The sequence below is a fragment of the Dermacentor andersoni genome, chromosome 9 (assembly GCF_023375885.2).
Source record: "Dermacentor andersoni chromosome 9, qqDerAnde1_hic_scaffold, whole genome shotgun sequence".
Lineage (NCBI taxonomy): Eukaryota > Metazoa > Arthropoda > Arachnida > Ixodida > Ixodidae > Dermacentor > Dermacentor andersoni.
Genome location: NC_092822.1, coordinates 95,136,376 through 95,158,104, shown reverse-complemented (window position 1 = coordinate 95,158,104; position 21,729 = coordinate 95,136,376). Strand labels below are relative to the sequence as shown.

At 47.6% G+C, this 21,729-nt stretch overlaps 1 protein-coding gene across 1 annotated transcript in view; it reads left to right on the top strand.

The window, feature by feature from the left end:
• The first annotated feature begins 612 nt into the window (after positions 1-612).
• LOC126528403 (regucalcin-like) overlaps positions 613-21,729 on the top strand; it is a 35,513-nt gene continuing 14,396 nt past the window's right edge. The window contains exons 1-2 of the mRNA XM_050176296.3: positions 613-800; positions 11,221-11,453. Of these exons, the coding sequence (XP_050032253.1) occupies positions 11,297-11,453 (157 nt within the window). The 5' untranslated portion in view covers positions 613-800; positions 11,221-11,296. The remainder of the gene's footprint in view (positions 801-11,220; positions 11,454-21,729) is intronic.

Here is a 21,729-nt window from a genome sequence, read left to right as displayed (position 1 = left end):
CAATCTTGCCCGCTTTAGGTGTACTATTAGGTTCAATTCACAGAATTTTATTATCATTTTTTCCTGCATAGTTACGGAGTTGTAAACTTGATAGCTTCGTATATCGAAAATTTTTGGTTTCCGTCAATTTTTAATAAAAAAAATTGGCGACCTTAATAAAAAGTTCGGAACCAACAATCACTAGATCTTCAGTGTTTCTTTTAAATGCAACAAACCTCGTCGAATTTGGTGCAGGGGTTGCCGAGAAAAAATGAATTCTCTTTTTACATGTATTTACACAGGAGCACCCGAGTTAAAGCTTCCTCTTAAAGTATGGGCACTAGATCGCACGCCCCACAGCGCTTCGGCGTCGCTGCACGGAACTACAGAGCGCGACACGTCGCGGGCCATAATTAGCCGCGCGAGGCGTTCACTTCGTGCGAGCGAGCGAGCGTCCTTGGCGCTGACTGCGAGCGGCCAACGTCGCGCTGAAGCATCGAAAGAAGCGGAAGAGGGTGCGTGCAATGTAAGAGGAAATGGAGAATAAAAAAAGACATTGAGCGGCAATCAAGTGTCCGCAGACACGCGCACCCACCGGCACATAGAGACGAGAGGCCGAGGCCTCCGCGTGTTTGGGTAAGGGACGGCCGGTCACGTGACTGTACGCCTGCGACGTTCTTTAGTGTGCACAGCGGGATTCCGTGTAGTGGCACGGAGCAGGTTTCCTTTCTTTCTTTTTTTTTAGTTCGTTTCAGGTTTCGCGGGCAAAAGTCTGCTCTGAAAGAGGTGGCAGAGAAACGGTGTCTCCCGTTCCAGGCAAGGTGAGCCAGACGGAGTTATCCTCGTTTTCTGATAGCGACTCCGAGATTAGGTTTTTTGAGCTTCCCGCTGCTTTGTCATCGCTCACATTCTTCATCGAAATAGCATCGTTTGACCCGTAACGTTTGATAAACCAGTTCGTATCTCAACCTGCCTGGTTAGAATGAAAAAAAAAAAAAAAATACGCTACCGGCGCCTTGCCCTTTAGCAGACACCAGCTGCTGCGTAGACGTGGATTTGATTTTCCAGTTGGTCAGCAACTGAAGTCCATCGTTTTATCGAACAATGGGGAGCGAAATATTGCAATCTCCGTGCGAAATCTGTGCGCGAACGTAGCAGCGGTGAACGTTAAATCAGGTTTCAAGCATCTGGAATAGAAAGCAGGTGTATTTGTGGCATTTCGATCTCGTGCATTTCGCCCGGACTTTTTTTTTTTAATTGCATTCTGCTTCTTCGTTGACAACTACCCGCTTAATGGTTGCCGGGCCTTGCGTTACACAGCCTGCGAAGATGGGCGGGAATCAGCGGCTTGGGATAAAAATTGAAAGAGCACGGCCGTCCCAAATCGGTCCTATTGCGAGCCCGCAGAATATGGCCCGTTCCTACACATGACGAAAAAGTGTCGCTCATTTCTAAATGATTTTTATCTCATGCAAGTGCGCAACATTCCTGTTGAAAAGCCCGCATGCCTCACTAGGATATCAACTAGTTACATGTCATGACGTAGGTCCCCGTGTATTCTGGTCCTACAGGATCACTTTAGATTACGGCGTATGAAGCTTCTGCAGCATACAGAGGGTTTTTTTTTTTTTTTTTCTTATGTCGTAGACAGCATTTGAATCTAGGGTAGTCGGCTGTTTCCGGACGCTCAAACGTAGGCGATATGCGCGTTGCCTGGAGACCAAAATGAGTAAAATGCCGACAAAAGGAGGACTAAGTTGCTTGACGAATGAAAGTGGGCACCGTGTTGTGTTTTGCATTCGTATTGGCCACAGGGGTGGCAGCTAAATGCAGTACTGATGACGCTTTGCTCTGAGACTCCCTTTCAGTTGCACAAACTGATCGCGATACTTCTCCGGCAAAAAACGACGTGCCAAAAATATCGTCCTCGTGACTAGCGCAGCGATGTACCGGTTACAACGTTTACGGTCACCAAGGCTTACGCGACAAAAACAGGAAGTGCATGATTAAGGAAGTGCGACGAAGGGTCTGTTATTTATTTCTGTCTGCGAAAAGTTCACCAACCCGTGCGATAGGCTTTTCTTTTTCGTTTATTTTGTCGGATACATGCTCACAACTTGAAACTTTCGGAGTCTTACTTCCCTCGTTCGGACATGTTAAATTATATTGAAATTACAGCATTAAATTTTTATATGTGAGATATATGTGGTGCTGGTGTATGATTTATTTTCTAGAAAAGTGTCAATAAGAACATTTTAAATCATTGTAGGCACTTTTACGTATTCTGCGCGCTTTCTTTGCGGCCTGGAAAAAAATTATGTAGCAGCTATTGCGCAACAGAAAGCAGGATCGGGAGTTTTTCAGGATGGTTTCCAATTTTCTCATTGAGGCCTTTTCTCTGAATATATCATTCGAGAAATTCATTCATTAATAATAACTAATTATGCGATTAGGCGAAATACAATTAATTGTCTGACTTCCTTGCTCCAAGCGACGGCAAACAACGTTATATTGGTTCTGTCCAGCTACGTAGCACTTGCATGTTTTTAAAATTTCGGCACAAGTTACGTACACCCGGTATGCCGTGTTTCGCACCGATTTGCTCATTATTCCGTGTACATTTAAGCCGTTTGCCTCAAAAAATGTGTCGTATATGAACTGTCTATTAACTTTTTTTTTGCATTTCCTTTGACAGTCAATTCTGTTTGACTCGGAAATTTGCTGATACTTGCGTTATATTGGTTCTGTCCAGCTACGTAGCACTTGCATGTTTTTAAAATTTCGGCACAAGTTACGTACACCCGGTATGCCGTGTTTCGCACCGATTTGCTCATTATTCCGTGTACATTTAAGCCGTTTGCCTCAAAAAATGTGTCGTATATGAACTGTCTATTAACTTTTTTTTTGCATTTCCTTTGACAGTCAATTCTGTTTGACTCGGAAATTTGCTGATACTTGCGTTATATTGGTTCTGTCCAGCTACGTAGCACTTGCATGTTTTTTAAAATTTCGGCACAAGTTACGTACACCCGGTATGCCGTGTTTCGCACCGATTTGCTCATTATTCCGTGTACATTTAAGCCGTTTGCCTCAAAAAATGTGTCGTATATGAACTGTCTATTAACTTTTTTTTTTGCATTTCCTTTGACAGTCAATTCTGTTTGACTCGGAAATTTGCTGATACTTGCTGTATGCCTTGTACAGGGGCCCCGAATCTCTTTTTCAAGCGAGAATGTTTCCGCTTTTTGTTCGGGCCTTCCTCCATTCTTATGGAAAATAAATTGAAAAGTTCAATCGAAATTGAAATTTATATCGGTACAATGTTAATTAAATGGTGCTTTCATGTTAGCGTAATGGACGAGGGGATGAGTCCGCATGTTGAGCCTGGGACAACTACAGATAGATGTGAAGCCTCGTTCCATATAGCACAAGTCAGCGCAACGTTTATAAGCAAGCCAGATTGTGCGTCTAACGCTGACACGCACATGAGTGACAGCGTTAGTGTGCGTGAGAGTGTACGCGAGCGGTAAATGGAATAATGCTCATGTACTCGGATTTAACTGTACGTTAAAGAACTATATGCAGGTGGGGGAAGTTCACCCGGAGTCCCCCACTACGGCCTGTCTCACGTAATGCCGGGGTTGCTCCGGTATGCTTGACTCCATAATTTGATTTCATTTAGTTACGAGCTTAACTTCCGCGGCGCCAGGTTTTCTTCCAGCAGCGATATCGTATATGAAACTCCGTGTCCAGCAGTAGCCGCAGCTGCAGTTACAGGGCGTGGCACACTAGGCATGTGCGCCCCCCCCCCCCCCCTCACTCCACGCATCGAAATTTCTGTGTTGGTATGTGGTCTTTCCAGCTCTCCTCCCACCTTCCCCCCCTCCCCGAAGCCCTGAAAATATTTATGCCTACGCCACTGCCCGGCTGTGTCTGAACGCGGCAGTAACTACCGTCTGGATCGCTGAGCCTTGGTAGACGGCATTATCACGAGCGTGTTTTCCTTTTAGAGCGCCAGCTCTTGGCGCACGTTCCCGATTCGAACGCCGGCGCTCCCGGCATGACCGAGTGAACGAGCACAGCGCAAGACGAGAGCGAACGCGGAGCGCAGCGGTAGATGAAAAAAAATGTGGCGAGGGAGAAGAGCCGCGAGGAGGAAAGCGCAGAGGAGGGTGCAGCAGGACCACGAGGCGGAAAGCGGAGGAGGTGATGGCGAAAGCGCGAGAAGAAAAGCGTAGTGCCGCGAACGGGGGAGGGGGGGGGAGGGTTGCGGCGATGGCTACGAGATGGCGCCTGATTAGCGCGCGTCGTCTGGCTTTGTCGGCGACGGCCTCTGTGGATCGCGCCCACGCGTCACCCACGCGCTGGCTCCACGCACTGCCTCTCGCGATTTCCACGTTAGCGAGGTAGTCGCGCCACACTTCGCTCCGTTTGCAACGTGCCGCACGAGACCGATTGTACGCGCCAGCCAATGTATCGCGAAATGAAAACACGTATAGAGCTGCGCTCAAATTTCGCATTAGGGAGTATCGTAATCGTCTTTGAATTTTTATGTTATTTTATTTTTTCGTGAAAGAGAACATTTTTAATATGACCTGTGGTGGATGTCATCATCTTAGTCCGTGAGATGTATCGCTCGAAGATGCGGACGTTACTTGCACGAGAAATCAAAATGTATTTGAATAAATAAAAAAAAATATTGTTAATTTTTTTTAGTTACTTCTTTTACGGCACGTATGGCAATTTACGAAGTGCAGCCGGTGAGTTCTCAAGGCCCATGCGCTAGAAATTAATTTTCAGATTAACACCAGTCTCGAGATAATAATTTTCAAAGAGGGCGACGAAATGCATTAGTGGCACCGTCAATTTCGTGCTTTGATGCATATAACTGCCGTGCTAGGTTAGTCACGGTTCGTTCCAATCGTATAATTTTGTCTTCTACGTCACCTACCCTACCCTCGATGTGCGACAGTCCATCCAGTTTGGCGTACTACCTCGTACGCATAAATGAAATGCATAAAAGCAGAAGCGCATTTTTACCGCAAGTATGGGGACGCATACTTCGAAACTCGTGCCATCCCCAGAATTCGTTCCAAGTCGATATGACCGGTAAACTCGCCGGCTAAAATTCGTAAATTGTAATATGTGGCGTAAAGCAATTAGCGAGAAACTCTCACCAGTGAAAATTTGCTAATTATTCGATTAAGCTTTTTTTTTTTAATTTCTACTGTAAGTAATGCCCGTTACGCCTCTTTGAGTGGTGCTTTTCAAGGATTCGGGCAATTTATATATAAAAAGAAGCTGAACCGTTTTAAAAAAGCGCCCTACACGCTTCCATGCTCCTGACACGCTCCACCCGCGGGCGAAAGGCGAGCGCTATCTGGAGCATCGAAAGTCCCGCCTTGCGATAGGCAGCGTTCCGATAGAAGATAACGCGGCTTGGCTTTTCACTTCGGAAGCTCTCTGCCTAACGCCGGCGCTCAAGTGGCTCGCTCCGAGTGGCATACGCATGGAGATAAATGTTGGAAGAACGTCTTACAGTGATAAGCACACGCTCCGCTTCGGACGCGCAGCTCCTCAAAAAGAAAAGAAAAGAAAGCTTATTTCTCGAGGAGTGCGGATCACATGCACGGAACGCGTGGAACTCGAGCAGCGAGAGTGTTCATATTTACCGCTTTCATACATTAATGAATATATACCCTGTTTCTGAGAGATTTATCATTCGTTCGTCATTTCGCTTCTTTTTAACTTATTTCTGTTATACTACGGAGCGAAAGATAACGCAGGCGGGATGATAAACATACGGAGGACTTGTTTCGTTGTATCGTGCAGCAAGCAACATGGGCTGTCATAGAGTGACGCAGAAATCGTGCACCTACGAAACAAAAACAAAAACCGAACACGACAACTGGATCGACCGCGACACGAAGAGAAAGAAAAATATGTGTTAAGGAATCAAAGTACAATGTGGACAGCTAAGACAGCCCAAGAAACTACATGTATGCGATCAAAATATAAATGAGTGAAGCAACCACGCGTCCAAATGCCTTCGCGGAATCAAGTGTTGAGACGTCAGTCGATAACTGTAGTCAGTGGGTGTGCGTGGAAAATACGAGAAGATAAACATTTCGGTGTTCTTGGTTGTTTGGGGGTTTTAGTGATTATTAATATTTCAGTATTCTTTCATTTTCTTTTTCGTACTATGCGGAGAAATAAAGTAGCCGATCCACTGCTTGCCCCGATGTTTTCACTGCAGCCGATTTATACCACAACATATATCCTGCATGCGGGTAAATATCTCACTTAGGTCTTGTCACCTTGTTTACGCGAACAGACTCTACCTGCACGACAAATTACATAGTGATGCTAGCTAATAAAAGAAAATCACCAATTAACTTTAATTGAACACCTGTGAGAACATGTCTCAATTAAAGAATTGGAGCCGCGAAGTAATTAAGTCATGTCCACCTACCCAGAGTTTCAAGACATACGTTCTCAAACGTGTCGTAAGATCTATTGGCATTGCAACCACCCTCGTCATCAATATATATAACGTGGGTCCGTTTGCCAAGTGCGGCCAATTTTCTTCCACTTCCATAGCCCTTCATTTATTATTTCTACATTTTAATTAAAACAGATAGATCACCTTGTGATTTCTTTAGTATCATTGTCTGTACGTTGGCTTCATATGATTTTGATATGTGACCTTATCAGCAGTTCTAATGGCGAAAGGATCTCCCCCCTTTTTTTTTTTGCATTGGCCACTTCCTGAGCTCCCGCTCGCACGGGGCTCATTGTTTTCCCCCAATCGAGCGATAAGTTGATCGGCCACGGCATTTTGAACATCCAGCCTGCGCCCGGCTTGTTTTTCTTCGAGTAAAAGGTTATCGGTCGCAGTATTTCGAGAAGTCACGCACGCGCAGACACTTGCAACTTCCTGAGTGCATCTGAACTATAGAACTTGCCGCACCCCTGGACAACGACAAACCCCCCTTCGCGAACTTTGCGACTCCTCGTGGCATGCCGGCGCGCTCGTTACTTCGGCAGCAGCTGCGGCGGGCCGAGAGGACGCGCCTATCATTCTCCACATTCGCCACTTTCCAGGCTGGGGAAATTTCGCCGTTACATTAACAGCTCTGTTTCTCTGTGTCAACCTCTCGCTGCCCTGCTGCTGCCAGTGTGAGATTCTTACTTTTTAGCGTGTGTTTTTTTTTTTTTTTTTTACAGTCTTAAGCACAAGCTCGCACGGTTTCGTTCGAGCATGCCTCGTGACAGCGAAAGCGCTTGTCTTGCCACGAGGGGTTGCCCGAGGCAGCTCACGTGTCGTGCATTCAGTGCAAGCATCCGTACCACATGAGGAAGTGCTCGGGTGTTAATTTGACCCCGTTTAGGGCTACATGGAAATGTCAGACGCGCACAACAACCGCTAGACGGAGCGATGGAATCCTTAAGCACATGCTCGCACGGTTTCGTTCGCTTGACAAGGATACAAATGCCCAACTAAGCGAGCAGAGGTGATTGAAAGGAAGTATGACGCTGAGGACGGGACGCAAAGTCGCTAGGTCGTAAATGAACTGGAGTGGCGAAATGGACGCCAAGATCTAGATACATGGACTGCCAAAAACGGGACAGGGAAGACCTCCTAGAATGAGTAAATGAGGTCGTACGGCAAATTAAGGTACCTGAATTAGCCGCTTACACAATCATGGCATTGCGCATGATATCTGGAAAAAGCCCTGTAGTTATTGTACGCTTCTTGCGGCAGTCTTTGACCGAGGCTGTTGGCTTTCCGCGAGCAATGCTCTCGAGTCCTAGTTGAATTCTGTGTTTATCAGAGAAAATTTCACTCAGTCCAGTGAAGAACTGCTCTTGTCAGCTAAACGATGAGCCAGAGAAAAGCACTACACATATGTGTAGTACAATAACGGAAAAATTCTTCTGCGAAAATATGGCCAGCCTATTGTGGCCATAAAAAACCGGGGTGAACTAGAAAGTATTTGAATGCAGTGGTCCGTAATATTAAGAGTCTTCTTCATCAGAATGAGCAGCTTTGGCATAATCCCATCTGGCCTGCATCTGCTTTCTGCGCAGTTTTCCTCGCCTCTCACACACTGCATTTGAACACGCAATCATCTCGGGGAGAGTATAATGAATTTAGCACTCTTTGAGAACCCTTCAACTTTCAGTTGTCATTTTGAATGATGACTGAAACGTGGTACTGTGATGACACGGAAATCATACATCTTGATGATTACAACTATTTTTTTCAGCAGGAAGAACAAGCGAGGTGGCAGAACATGTCTGTGTTTGAGCTTAAGTCGCAACTGTGCGTGTATTTATGAACTGTAAATATTGAATGAAAATCACGAAGTGGTTCCCATAAAATGTAAAAAATTTCTGTATGGTTTGCTACAGACCTCTTGACACCATTTGAACCATGTTCTTTACATTTCTGGACAATCTTTTTTCCTTTGTCAACCCGTAAACCATAGTACTTGGAGGTGGCCTAAACACTGATATGCTCTCGAGCAATTCCAAAAAGAATATGTCCGTTTTGCTCGAATCGCACACGATGTCTGCCGTTATGCCTGCTCCTACGCGCATTACCGTAACTTGTGCGTCCATGATCGATCTATCTTTATTACAAACATGACACATGGCTGTGTAGAGGCTGGCACGATTATAGTAGCTATTAGTGGTCACTCACCTACTTGTTTTGTTGCTGACAGGCATTTGAAATCACCTGAAGAATGAGTGCCAGACATTATCGTTCGACATATTTCTGCATGAAGACTTGTGTCCAGGAGCTGAAAGAGCATCAACAAAGTGAGACGAGGTATTATCCTCCGCAGCACCTAACGAAGCCTATAATTTGTTTATAGATACATTCTGTTCCCTATATCACAAACACTTCCTATACAAAAAAATAAAGCATCATAACGAAAAAGTGCGCGAGAAACAGGGATGGACACCGGAACTGCTAAGCATGGCACGTAGTAAAGAGAAACTTTACTATGTGTTCCTGAAAAATCGAGATCCTGATGCACTGAGAGAACCTAAACGCTATAGGAAGGACCTTAACAAAGCGTTAAAGCGCACTCAGCGTAACTGTAATTTGCATATTTGTTTGACAGCGCAGTAGACTCGAAACGCGCATGCACGGAAGAAGCTTAATTCTATACTGTCTCGTAGAGACATGAATTTCACTGTCGAGGAGGTGACGCTCGCCGACGAAACCTGCTATGGAAAAGCACCAGCTGATCAGTTCGATGAGTACCACACTTCCCTGGTGGACAATAGTCACCAGGGCGATGCTGTGCGCTATTTATCGCTACCACTTGTAAAATCGAGCTACCTCACTCCGACGAAGGAAACTGAAGTACGTAATGCGTTCGACGAGCCAAGAATGAGCGAGTCTGAAGATATCGAAGGCATAAAACCACAACCAGTTCGCTCTGTTCTTGACCTCAGCATTCCGTATCCAACATACATTTATATCCTTCTCTTGGATCGCCTCAAAAAATGCGAGGGTGACTGTTATATATATAGAGAGGGCAGCTATAAAAACACGTTAGTGAACTGCGGACCGGTATACATTTTGCCAATACATTCAAAACCATTGTAAAGAAATGATTGCCAAACGAATGTCTAACTTCTGAAATGACGATTTTGTTATAACCGCATCGTAGTGTGTTTTCAGGTCTGGTTGGCCAGCGGAAACTGCCCTATTATATCAAAGAATTACTGTTTAGCAGAGCCAAACAGAAATAAACTATCATTAGGCACCCTTGTAAACTTTTCCAAGGCATTTGATAGGATTAACAGTAAAACGCTGCCAGAAATATTAAGTTGCTGTGGAATCCTTTGCATTGCCTTAGATTTAATTAATATCCTCCTGGCCAATCGTCATCAACAGATATCTAGGAAAGAAACATTGTTCATCAAAACAGATTTATTATGGTGGAGCACGGGGACGTATTCTGGGCCCCGCGTTGTTCATAACTTATAATAATGACATAGTAAGATATGACAACACTGACAATGACAATGTATGACAATGATATGACAATGTTTTATACGTCAATGATACTAGATGACTCTTTATTAGTACAAATGAAAATCACTTTGCGCAAACAGCCACCGTATATTTAGGAAAACTACCTGGTCACATAAAACCGCTCACTGATTAACTGCTTTAAAACCCAGGCGGTGCTTCCTAGGCCCGAACAGACATTTACCGTGCCTTCTTCGTTGCTGCTCATTAATACGGAAATTATTTTTCTCCTCTTTTGCTAATATCATTCGCGAATTCCGCGAACACATGTCAGGGGCGATAGTTCTTCCGTGGACAGATGGTATGGGATGACCATTGCGCAAACTTCCAAGCTACCCAAAGTCCAAGTCCGCTAAGCACGAGTTTATGGGGATCATATCCCGGCCGCGGCTGCCGTATTTCGATGGGGGCGAAATGCAAGAGCACTCGCGTATCGTGCAACTGATGCACGTCAAAGAAGCCCAGATGGTCACAATGAATTCTGACGCCTAGCGGCGTGGCGCATAATAAGATCGCGGTTTTGGCTCCTAAAACCCAGTTTTAGAAAGAAAAAAAAAAGAGCCAGATAAATTTGTTCAAGCTTACTGAGCAGCCCACAACGACGACTGCGGAAAGTTGGGCACTCTCTCGAAGGAATACTTTATCAGCTTCGATTGATTCAGTCTTCCTCTTCACTGTCCGATATAAGCACCTGCGTCACACTGTGCTGCGATGGCCAATGAAGGCGCGATCTTCCGAAATGATCAGTACCCAAAGCGGTCAGTCCTCAAGACTGGTTAGCCCTGTCGGAAACGGTGTGTCCTTGTACGTCATAACGGGGAGCAATCGCAAAAAAAAAGCATTCAGTGTTTCTTTTTTCGTGACCACAGTCACCACGCAGTTTTAGTGGCCATCGCAGCGTCACGCCAACTTTCGGGCCGTAACAGGTGCGTTAAATGCAATTGTGGCTTCCGTGCGCATCCATGTATGCGCGATGCGCTCGTATTACTGAAACGTCCTCTAAAGTGCTGTGAACATGCTGCGCGGGTCTCACTAGATCTCCACGCTCGTTCACCGTTGCTGCCGCTATCGATACCGCTATCGCGGCTAAAAGCGTGGCGCTGTTCTGCGTAGGCATTTCCCTGCATACAGTCCTCTCACCGTGTGCTGTCTCCCACCTTATCGATTCGCGGTATCTCGCCCCTCAGGTGCGCCGACCCGCTTCTCCGACGAGAGACTCCCAGTAGCAGGTGGACATCGCCCGGACGTGTTCGAGCCTGAGCGATGAAGGTGGAAGTGGCCAGCAAGCGGAAGAACATCCTGGGCGAGGGCCCTCACTGGGACGAGCGGAGCGGGACGCTTCTCTTCGACGATGCCCGCGGTCCCGAAGTGGTCCGCTACGATCCGCAGTCCAGGACCGAGACGGAGATCCTCAAGCTCGGTGGGGGGCTCTTCTTTCGCTTTTTTTTTTTCTTAGATAGCATTTACTTGCGTTCCAGAACTCGGCGACTTCGATAAGGTGGCGTCGTTTGCCTAGGAAAAAAATTACTTCGACAGCAGTTGATGATAGAGTAGCAATTCGATGAATTCAAAACTATGTACAGAGGCCCAGAATATGCGCGCCTGGTGCACTGTATCTTTCTCGAGGACTACAGGAAATTGCCGGTTTAGTGCAGTTACCCGAGAATCGCGTAACTGTAACCCGCAATATTGTCTTACGTATAAACACTTCAGTACTCTTACAGCATGCCTCCACTCAGCGCTCCACGTCGACTCGTGATCATGATAACGATTACGGTTTATTGGCATCCCCTTTGAGCCCGCGCCGTGACAAATAGTCATCGAGCCTGCTTGCGATATTCGGGTATACTGTACGTGCTTTTCATTCTGGCATTCTTTTGCATTAAGCTCTTTAATGTTTTTGTCTCTTTCTCAACACTTTTCCATTTACCGTGTACCGCTACCTATGCCTTGAACGGTCCCGCTCGTATCAGTATTTTTCCTGCTTTTTTTCCACCAATACTCTAAATGTATCTTCCTTATCTCGCCTGCTGACCGGTCGATGCTTGCGCCCACTTCCAAGCGCTTCTCGAAGGTGTACATTACGTACCGGTCTCACTGAGCGAATTCCTTCGCATTCCATTAGGATATGCTAGGTGGTCTTCGGATTTTCGCTGCAGCATACGCGTATAGCTCAACTTGTTGCGAATATTTGCTCCGGTATGTTTTTGTCCTTAGGCAACCAGCTCGAGCCTCATATAGGAAGACTTTTCCCTTCGTGTTATCATGCAGATTTACCCTTCTACTTTCATCTCATTCTTGTAAATCTCCATGGTCCTTTTTGTTTCCATTCTTTGCATCCAGTTCACTGTCTCTGTCCCTCTCACTTTCTTTGACTCCTAGTTTTCTACTTACGCTTTCAATTACCTCGTACGTGGTTGCCAAGTTTCTTGACCTCTTCCTCTATTCTGCGTCCACGCATTTCAGGTACAGATACATGTGCACTTTAACCGCGCATTTATTTTCGTCCTGTTCCTGAGTCTTTCTTCATAACTAATCTTGCTCTGCGCTTCTTTGACTTCAAACGAGGCCCAACCCACGTCATCTTGCACATTCTCATTTGTGGTTTTGCCGTGGGCTCCCAAAGCCAGCTGGCCTACCGATCTTTGGTTAACTTCGAGCCCCGACGAGATATACGATATTAAGCACGGAATCGCATTTGCGAACTTTGTAGCCCTGGCACCATTACTCCTTTCCAGATTCCACGCACCACCTCGTATTTATTGCGGCCCCAAGGTTATCTCTGTTTCAGTTGTGCTGCATTCCGCTGCCCCTTTAATTTCAGATTATCTTGGCGGTACCCAAGTCGGTACTAATTGATGGCAATGCTACCACTCGACAAAAGCGGCCACTGCTCTACACAGGCGCTCCACAACAATAGTTGAGAAGCGCAGTGCCTTCTTTATCAGAGGAGCGGCGCTGTGATTAACTCAGTGGAGTGGGGAAGGAGTTTCGAGTCGAGGATTGTCGAGAATGCAGGGGATAAACTCACGCAGCAGGCAATGAAACAAACCAGCCGCGGGGCCGCTGTGGCTATAGTGTTCGGTTGCCGAGGAGGAGGCAATGGGCTCGATTGCCCGCCATGACAGTCGCATGCAAATGCAAGAAAAAAAATGTATGTTAATTTAGGGTCTCCCTTAAAGTACCTAAAAGTGGTGGGAATTAGTCCTCCACCACAGAATCTCTCATAGCTTTGGAGTTATAGTTTCCTTGGGAAACTAAGCCTCACGAATCAGCCAATCAACAATGAAATGTAAGCTACCGCGATGTGTCACAGACACGTACACCTGAACAGCAGATACTCGACAAACAAAAAGGTGTACGTAGCTACATTTCATGCTCTACTGACCTATACATTGCACAGAAATGAGGCTTGAACAGGTGAAGGCGCGATGCGTGGTATTGCTGACAAAAAGGAATCGGCGCGTCCGCCTCCCATGCCCATACCGGCCAATAAGAGCAAGTTTCACGCACCCGTCAGACATTGCCACGAAGGAAAGTTACCATTACCGAAGGAATTCCTCTTTGCCGAGGAAGAAGAGCTCCTCCTATAGTCCCACTCGGCGAGGAAAAGAGCAGCAAAATAATGACCGTACAGGGTTTCACAACACGGGAAGTGCTATTGTTGGTACGCGAACGCACGTGGCTGAGATGCGGGCAAGCGGTTCTGACCTTGGTGCGAAGCCTCCGTTTCACAAATAGCAGGCAATGCTACGAAGGCTAGAGACACTTCCATAACGGTTCGCATCTGCGACCTAAAAGCAGTACGTCGCATATGGAAGGAATAGGTTAGGTACGCGCCGTGTAATTCGAGGTAAAATCATGTCTCGCGCTTCCATGTCATAAAACGCGAGGTGTTTATTGCATGAAAGTCGCCGGAGACCTAAACCTATGCCACCGTAAGAGCGGAGTAACATGCTTTCGCGGTCACCAGCCTAATCGCATCACTTGTGCCGCGACCAAAACATAGCACGTGACCGACAAGAAGCAGAAATTTGCGCAAGGAGTACATGTTTTGACGAGAACTTGTGTCCACAAGTAGCAGCTGGATTACGTATAATAGTTATCTCGTAGAAAACGTTGCAGATCAACAAGTACAGCGCCTCGAAGCGCGCGTTGCGTCCAAGCAACCTGTCTCGGTTGCGAAAAGGAGCTACATCGCTGATCTGTCGAGTGAATCCCTAAACTCGGAGCCAGCAGGCATGCGTCTAAATCAGTGTCTCGGATAGAGCGTAATGTTAATGCAATGTCGGAAGCAACGACGTGACTAAAACATATATGCGCGATAACAATTCGATTCAGCTTATTTTCAGTACGCATACTTATGTCCAACCGTTTTTCTTCGGGCGAGGATATCCGTTCACAGAAAAAACAGTTGCTTGCACTCCGGTCTTTCTCACTGGCAACACAGCACCGCAACGAACTTGGGTTACGCCATTCATGCGCGACTAGCACGGATGTCGTCGCTCGAACAGTGGCTGCTGTTGCCATTGCTACGCGGTCCTTTGAAACACTACACTGGACGTTGTCAGCATGTTCTCAAAATAACATAGAAGTCGCATTTCACGTACTGAAGAACACAAGACAGGGTGACGCAGCACGAAAACACAGCCAGAACGTGAGCCGAGATCACGAGCCAGTGAGCAGCTTCGAGGTATACCTAAGCCTTTTTCCGGACTTGAAAACGTGGCTCTTGCAATCATCGTTGTCAGCAAAGTGATCACAGCTAATGTACTTGAAGCTGAGATACAGTGAGCTTCAGGCATGCCTATAACACTTTCTGGAAGGAGTGAGTGAGTGAATAAACTTTATTGTAGGTCCGGCGAGGACGCGAACTCGTCGCGCACCCGGCTAGTCCCACGTCGGGACCGGCAGGTCTAGCCCACCGGCCCGGTCGCGGGCACGCCGGACGGCCAGGATTTGCTTTTCTAGAGCGGGGCTACGCAAAAGCGAGTCCCACTCCTCCTTGATGAACTTGGGGTATGTCGACCCGCACTCCCAGAGCATGTGAGGTAGAGTGGAGGTCTGGCCGCAGGACGGGCAGGCGTCGTCGCGATACACGTCGGGGTAAGCCTCGTGGAGAGCGGACAGACACGGATATGTGCTGGTCTGTAGGAGCCTAAGTGAAACGGCTTGCGCCCTATTCAACTTGGGGTGAGGGGGTGGAAGACCCTTCTGGACATGTAGAAATATTTAATAATCTCATTGTGAGTAGCGGGAGCGTCCCTGTGACCGTAGAGAGGAGGGGAGTCAGTGCTCCTTATAGAGGAAGCGCGGTCGGTGAGGTCACGCGCAGGAGCACCCTCGACCGATCCTACGTGAGCGGGAAACCAGTGAATTGAATGGTTTGTGAGAGCATGTGGACTCGAGCCGCTAAGAAGACGAACAGCTTCCTTGGCGATGCAACCCTTTTGAAAAGCCCTAACTGCCGTTTTGGAATCACTATAAATTTCGGACCCACGACCGTCTAGCAGGGCGAGGGCGATGGCGACTTGCTCGGCGACTCCGGGGTCTGAAGTGCGAATTGAGGCGCTATTGGAAATGTTGCCGCCCGAGTCGACCACAACGACGGCAAAGGTCTTCCCGTCACTGTACTCCGCAGCGTCTACGAAGCTTGCGCTAATGTCGTGTCGCTTGATCTGTTTGAGGATGGCGGCTGCTCTGGCCTTGCGTCTGCCCTCGTTGTGGACGGGATGGACGTTTCGGGGCACAGGGGCGACTTCGAACTTGTCTCGAATGCACCTAGGGATCGGGGTACTGACCATCGGGAATCCCGCAGGGTGGTAACCCAGCTCTTCGAGGATGCGTTTACCTGCTGCTGTGGTGCCCAGGCGAGTGAGTTGCGCGCGTTCTTGGGCTTCGGCAATCTCCTCGGCGGTGTTATGTACCCCCAGCTTCAAGAGATCCTCGGTATGGGTCCTGATGGGTAGCCCGAGAGCCCTCTTGACTATTTTGCGGATAAGAACGTTGAGCTTGTCTCGCTCCGCTCTGAGCCAGTTGTGCATAGAAATCGTGTACGTGAGGTGGCAGAGTACGAAGGCATTGATCAGCCTGAGAAGATTGCTTTCCTTCATGCCTCGATGCCGGTTTGCGATTCTGCGAACGAGACGGAAAGCGGGAATACGGGAAACAAATTGACGAAACGCTGTCATGGAACGACACTTCACAGACGTAAACAAACCGTCAGCCATGAGCACTCCCCGCTCCGCCGAACGTGCCCGGTCGCTGGCGAGGCGCACAGCCTCATGGGAAGCGCGACATGACCAACCTGTGTCGGCGGAGGGGAGTTTTTTAAAACTCCCTGTCGGAGTTTCACGGGAGAACAAGATTTTTAAGCGGAGTAAAATCGCGTCATGTCGCCTTAATACTCCCGCAGCTAACCAGCGGAGTGAAACGAGGGAATGGCGCTGTTTTGCTCCCATACATCGGAGTAAATATTTGAGGAGGCGAGGTTTTAGGGCACATCACCTCTTAAGAACTCCCAGGTGGGTTTATTTTCGTTTACAGTGATATGTGCCCCTTCTATAGCCGCACTATACTTACATAGCTTCCGCAGCATTGCCTGCTATTTTTGAAACTAAGTATATGGTTGCTTGTCGGTCTTATTTTATAGCACTGACCTTACTAGAATAATAAGTTCGCTTGAGGGTAAAGGAGGACTTGAGAGGAGGTTAGGCGAAATGATGCTTTGTCTTTCGACAAAAGGCCGTTTCTGCAGCTGAAGAAGTTATTCTCACTTAACTTGAGCAGCGCTGAACAGACAAACGGCCGCATTCTATAGCGTCAAACTGAAATCTCATTTGCTTGAAGGCCGAAGTTTCTCTTGTTTGAATTTCGCTTCCGAACGCGTCGTCCCGGTCCCTGCATCGCAAGCACGCTAACAGTGGTTTCAACCGCCGATTTCGAGACTTTTCGCGCTTCTCACATACACACTGCGCTATCTAAGTTATAGTACAATTGCAATTTCGTTTTTTACATAGTTCGCTTTGCTATTGTCTCGGCAACGAGACGCGTGGGCGGTTCGTTCGTATTAGTATATCGGAAGTACAGAATTTGAATGTGCTTTCGTGTGTTCGGGTTGTTTTCGTCGAAAAAAGTTATCAAAATTTCATACGCTGAGATACTGTGCAGCTGGAAGAGTTGGTAATTCATAGAAAATTTGCAAAAAGCGTTGTACGAATGAGACATCGACAAAAAAAAAAAAGGTGCCATAATCACGGCGCCCTGTTTGTAATGGCTGTTTCTTTTCGTATGTCTTACGTAACGCGCTTTTGCTAGTTTAGTATAGGTTTAGTCTTCGTTTCCTTTAGAATGTATTCTAATCTTCGTTTATCGCGTAACTATTAACTAATCGAGAGCAGACATAGATATGGTGACGTCACGAGAAACTACAGAGCGAGAACTTCAAGACTGTATTTCATTTCTTTCGGGAAAATTTCTGGCCTATTATACGAAGGTTCCGCTTGCGGGAATGTTGACGGTTCTGGTGTTACAGAAGTGTTGCTTACCGATCCAGCTTAACCTGTAGTGTTCCCTTTTAGTGCCCTTCTTATTTCTGTCACCCCGGTGTTGGGTCGCGGATGTCGTATTGTAGATCGTACAGCATGCAACGCCACAGCTGTTACGGGAGGAAGTGCTCTTTTTTTATCCATCGCATTTCCTGGATGTGGAGGTCGCAGACACCGGAAAGGCAGTCTGCTCCACGGTAATAATAAAAAAAATGGCAAATCTCCCTACTGAATTTCTCATGGTGACTGATGGTGATGATACGAATGTTATCTTTTTCAAGTAATACTGAGCAGTGGGAGGCCGTGTTGCTCAGCTCTGACCTTGACGTGCAGGTCAAGGTCATCAAAGAGCTGAAGAAGCCGTTAGGGCCCAGTAGCTTGTGGCTGCCTAGCAACAAGGTCATCCGTCAATACCTTGCTTTCAAATAAAGTCTTTACTCACTCACTCTCTTCAAGTACTGTAACCTAAAGACACGCCCCTAATGAAGAAATAACCGTAAAGCTGTGTACATCCAATAATCCTTTCAGGGCGTTTCTTTTTAACGTGAGCAAAATTTTCCGAAATCGCCTTCGGCATATGCGACAAAGCTACGCAATAAACTGGGTTAATCGAAGACACGAATATTACTGACACCGGAAATCGAAATACGTAATTGACTAAGTACCAAAATCTAGCTACTCGACTTTCTAACTGTTACCTTAGCACGCATGTTGCAACATACGAATTGAAACCACCAATTTCACAAGTCACGCCCACTTGTAGCGAATTTTCATGCTAGCTCCAGTTTCGAGATAAGCGGTGTGTCAAACTTGCGGTAAAGATGCAACCTTGTTCCACTTACCCTTTTAGGAAAACACCCTTTTATTCACTGAAGCGCAGAATTTACTGGAATGCCTGCGCATCTCGTCGAAAACTTTGGGAATGAAATTCAGGAAACTCGTTTCATGATCAGAACTATTCCAAGTGGATACGACTTTCGGAGACACCAGCTAAAATTCATTTACTATTGCAATAGGTGCCATATAGTATTTAGTTCAAAACTTAATTCCTAAAATTTTGTTCATTACGAAATTATCCGTTTTCATTTCTGGTGCAATACATCCCAAGAAATAGAATAGTGCTATATGCCACGAGCGATTAAAAAAAAAAAAATACCACGCAAAAGAAAGGGGAAAGAAGAAGAGGTGCCGAGCAGTGCAGACGTATCCACGTCGGCTCCCGCGTTCTTAAATATTTTTGGGCGTCTTTCCAAGAAGAAGCCTGGATATATATACCTCATCGGAACCGCCAAGTTTCAAGGAATCCACCGATGCCAGAGTTTTATCGGTGGGTGGACTTTTCGTCATATTCTGAGGCTCTTGCTCTACGATCACGCCGACGAGGGAGCTAGCCCTAACGGGCACAGCCTGCTCTCGGCGCGGCGGTGCAAGCAGGCCTGCCTGTAGAGGCAGTCCCACGCTCGCGTTTTCCCGTCTCTGTGCGCGACTGAAGCGACGACACGTGCGTTCATCGAAAGCGACGCAATGCCCGAAGTCGTAACTGTGGAAGGCATGGACGTAACCCAAGAAGATCTCAACGGTGCGGGGTGGATCACTGCCCTCAGCAACCGTAAAAAGCAGGAGACGAAGAGGCCGCCATTACGAGATGGCCAACGTGGTACCGTGAACAAGACGGCTGGCTACCGCACTGCCAAGGGACCGGCTAAAAGTCTGTTGTCGCAAGTAACGGTAGCTTCGCGACTTCCGAAGCTCCCGAAGGAACAGATCAAGGTTATCGTGCGCCCCAAGGGAGGCCTCGACGTATCAAAAGCCGACGTGGTACTGCTCGCTCAAGCACTGGCCATGGCGGCGGCCCTGCCTGAACATCAAACGAAAGAAGACACCGTGTGCCCAAACAAGGTACAGAATATTTTAATCATCGCCACTCCGCACGCCTCTAATGCGAGGGCCTATGCGAGACTAAATAAGATCCATACCAAGTACGGCGCCTACGAAGTCTCGGCGTACGTCGCCGCCCCCGAAGATACGTGCAAAGGCGTAATAAGGCACATCGACCCCTGTCACGATGAAGGCACGCTTAGAAACATGATTGTGAATGAAAGAAATCCCACGGCACTAGAAGCCAGACGAATCAAGGACTCGCACGTAGTCGTGATTTTATTCAGAGGCATGCGCGTGCCCAACCACGTGATCTGCGGCACAGCCTTGTTGCCATGTTCTTTATACCGACGCCAAGTCGACGTTTGCCATGCTTGCGGCCACGTAGGCCACCGTGCCGACGTTTGCATCAGCAGCGAGGAAGAGAGAAGCAAATGCCGCGGTTGCGGAAAAGCAAAAGCGGACGACGAAGCAGAACATCAATGCACCCCCAAGTGCGAAGCGTGCGGCGGGCCCCACGTCACCGGAGACCGAACGTGCAAAAAGCGCTATCAAATCCCATACATCGTACGATGCCGACGCCGAAGACGCCGACAAAGAGCAAGGAAGGCACAACTGGACGAAGAATCTGACGTCACCGAAGTAATTGGCGACATCTCGTCGGCTGCACCAGCTGCGCGGAGCGGTTCCATCCTAGGTACCCGATCTCTATCCGGAGAGCGCTCACGCTCGAGAAGAAGAGAACCCAAACCGAGGCAAGGCTCCTCCAGATCGAGATCCCGGTCTCGCTCCCAGTCCGTCAAGCGGGCCACGTGGGCTGACAAGGTCAAGGGAGCGACACAGCCGTCTGGGAAGAAGAACGCATCAAGCAAAGAAACCACAGGTGAGGCACAGCCAGAGCATAGGATCGATCCCCGTATCCAAGCGCTCGAAGCAGAAAATAGGGAACTTAGACGCGAGCTCGCAGAGCTTAAGGAATCTTTTAACAGCATGAAAGGACAACTTATAAACCGGCATGAGGTTAACAACAGTAACCCAGGCCCGTTAGCCGGGCAGTCGAAACGCAAGGCGCCCAACCCGGAACCTTTTAGCGACACAGAGGAGGAAGAAGAGGGTGACATAACCGAGGTCAACGAGACCCCGTCCGCCGCCTCGGCTTCCCCCGTCAAAAACGAGGGTAAACTGGAAAAGACCCTGAGTAGGATTATGGAAATGCTCTCCGCCATAGAGTCGAGAGTAACGCTATTAGAAAGACCTAGGGCTCAGCCCAAAAGTAGACAAACAATACCTACTGAACCGCTCCCGACCGGATCAAATACCGACGGGGGCGCCAAAGGTTTCTAAAATTTCACAGTAAACAAGATGGCTATCACAAATAACAATACCGTTAAAATTTGGCAGTGGAACTGCGCTAGCTTCCAGAGGCGCAAGGCTCCGTTAGGTCAGCTCGTCAGATCGGTGACAGACAAGCCACAAGTCATTCTACTGCAGGAGACGCTCGCGGAGAAGGAGATTACTCTGTCGGGGTATCGTGCAGTAGCGTACAAAGGAGAAACGGGGAGAGGCATCGCCGCCTTAGTTAAAAAGAGCGTTTCTTTTGTGGAGCACACGGTTCCAAAATATCGTAGCGGACTAGAAGCACAGCTGATCGAGCTCGTGCCCAGTAGATCGAGCAACGCGAATATCTTTTTTCTTAACGTCTACAGTTCGCCTGCAGATAAGAACAGGGACTTTAATGCACTATTCCATTCCGCAATCAGGACAGCCAGAGACGCGCCCCTCTTAATTGCGGGGGACTTCAACGCTCCGAACACGGAATGGGGATACGGGTTTAACAGCAAGAAGGGCACTAACTTAGCCGCATGTGCAGCCTATTTTAACCTCACGCTTGTTACAGATCCTAGGTTTCCCACTAGAAGGGGTAATTCGGTCAGTCGAGACACAACGCCAGACCTCACATTCTTCCGAAATATCGAGGGCACGTGGGATATTCTCCAAGAGGACTTGGGTAGTGACCACTACGTTCTCGATATCGCGGTGCGGGTCAAACCCAAACCTCCGGTCAAATACGAATACGTCGATTGGGATCTTTTCCGGAAAATTCGAGCCGAAACCGCCCCCTCAAGCGAATCCTACAAAGAACTAATTACCAATCTTAAACAGGCCGTCAAAAACGCGACCAAAGAAATTAGCACAGAACTGGAGGTCCCCAAAATGGACTCGCGGTTAGCGCATCTCCTGGAGGCTAAACACGCTCTTAGAGAGAGGTGG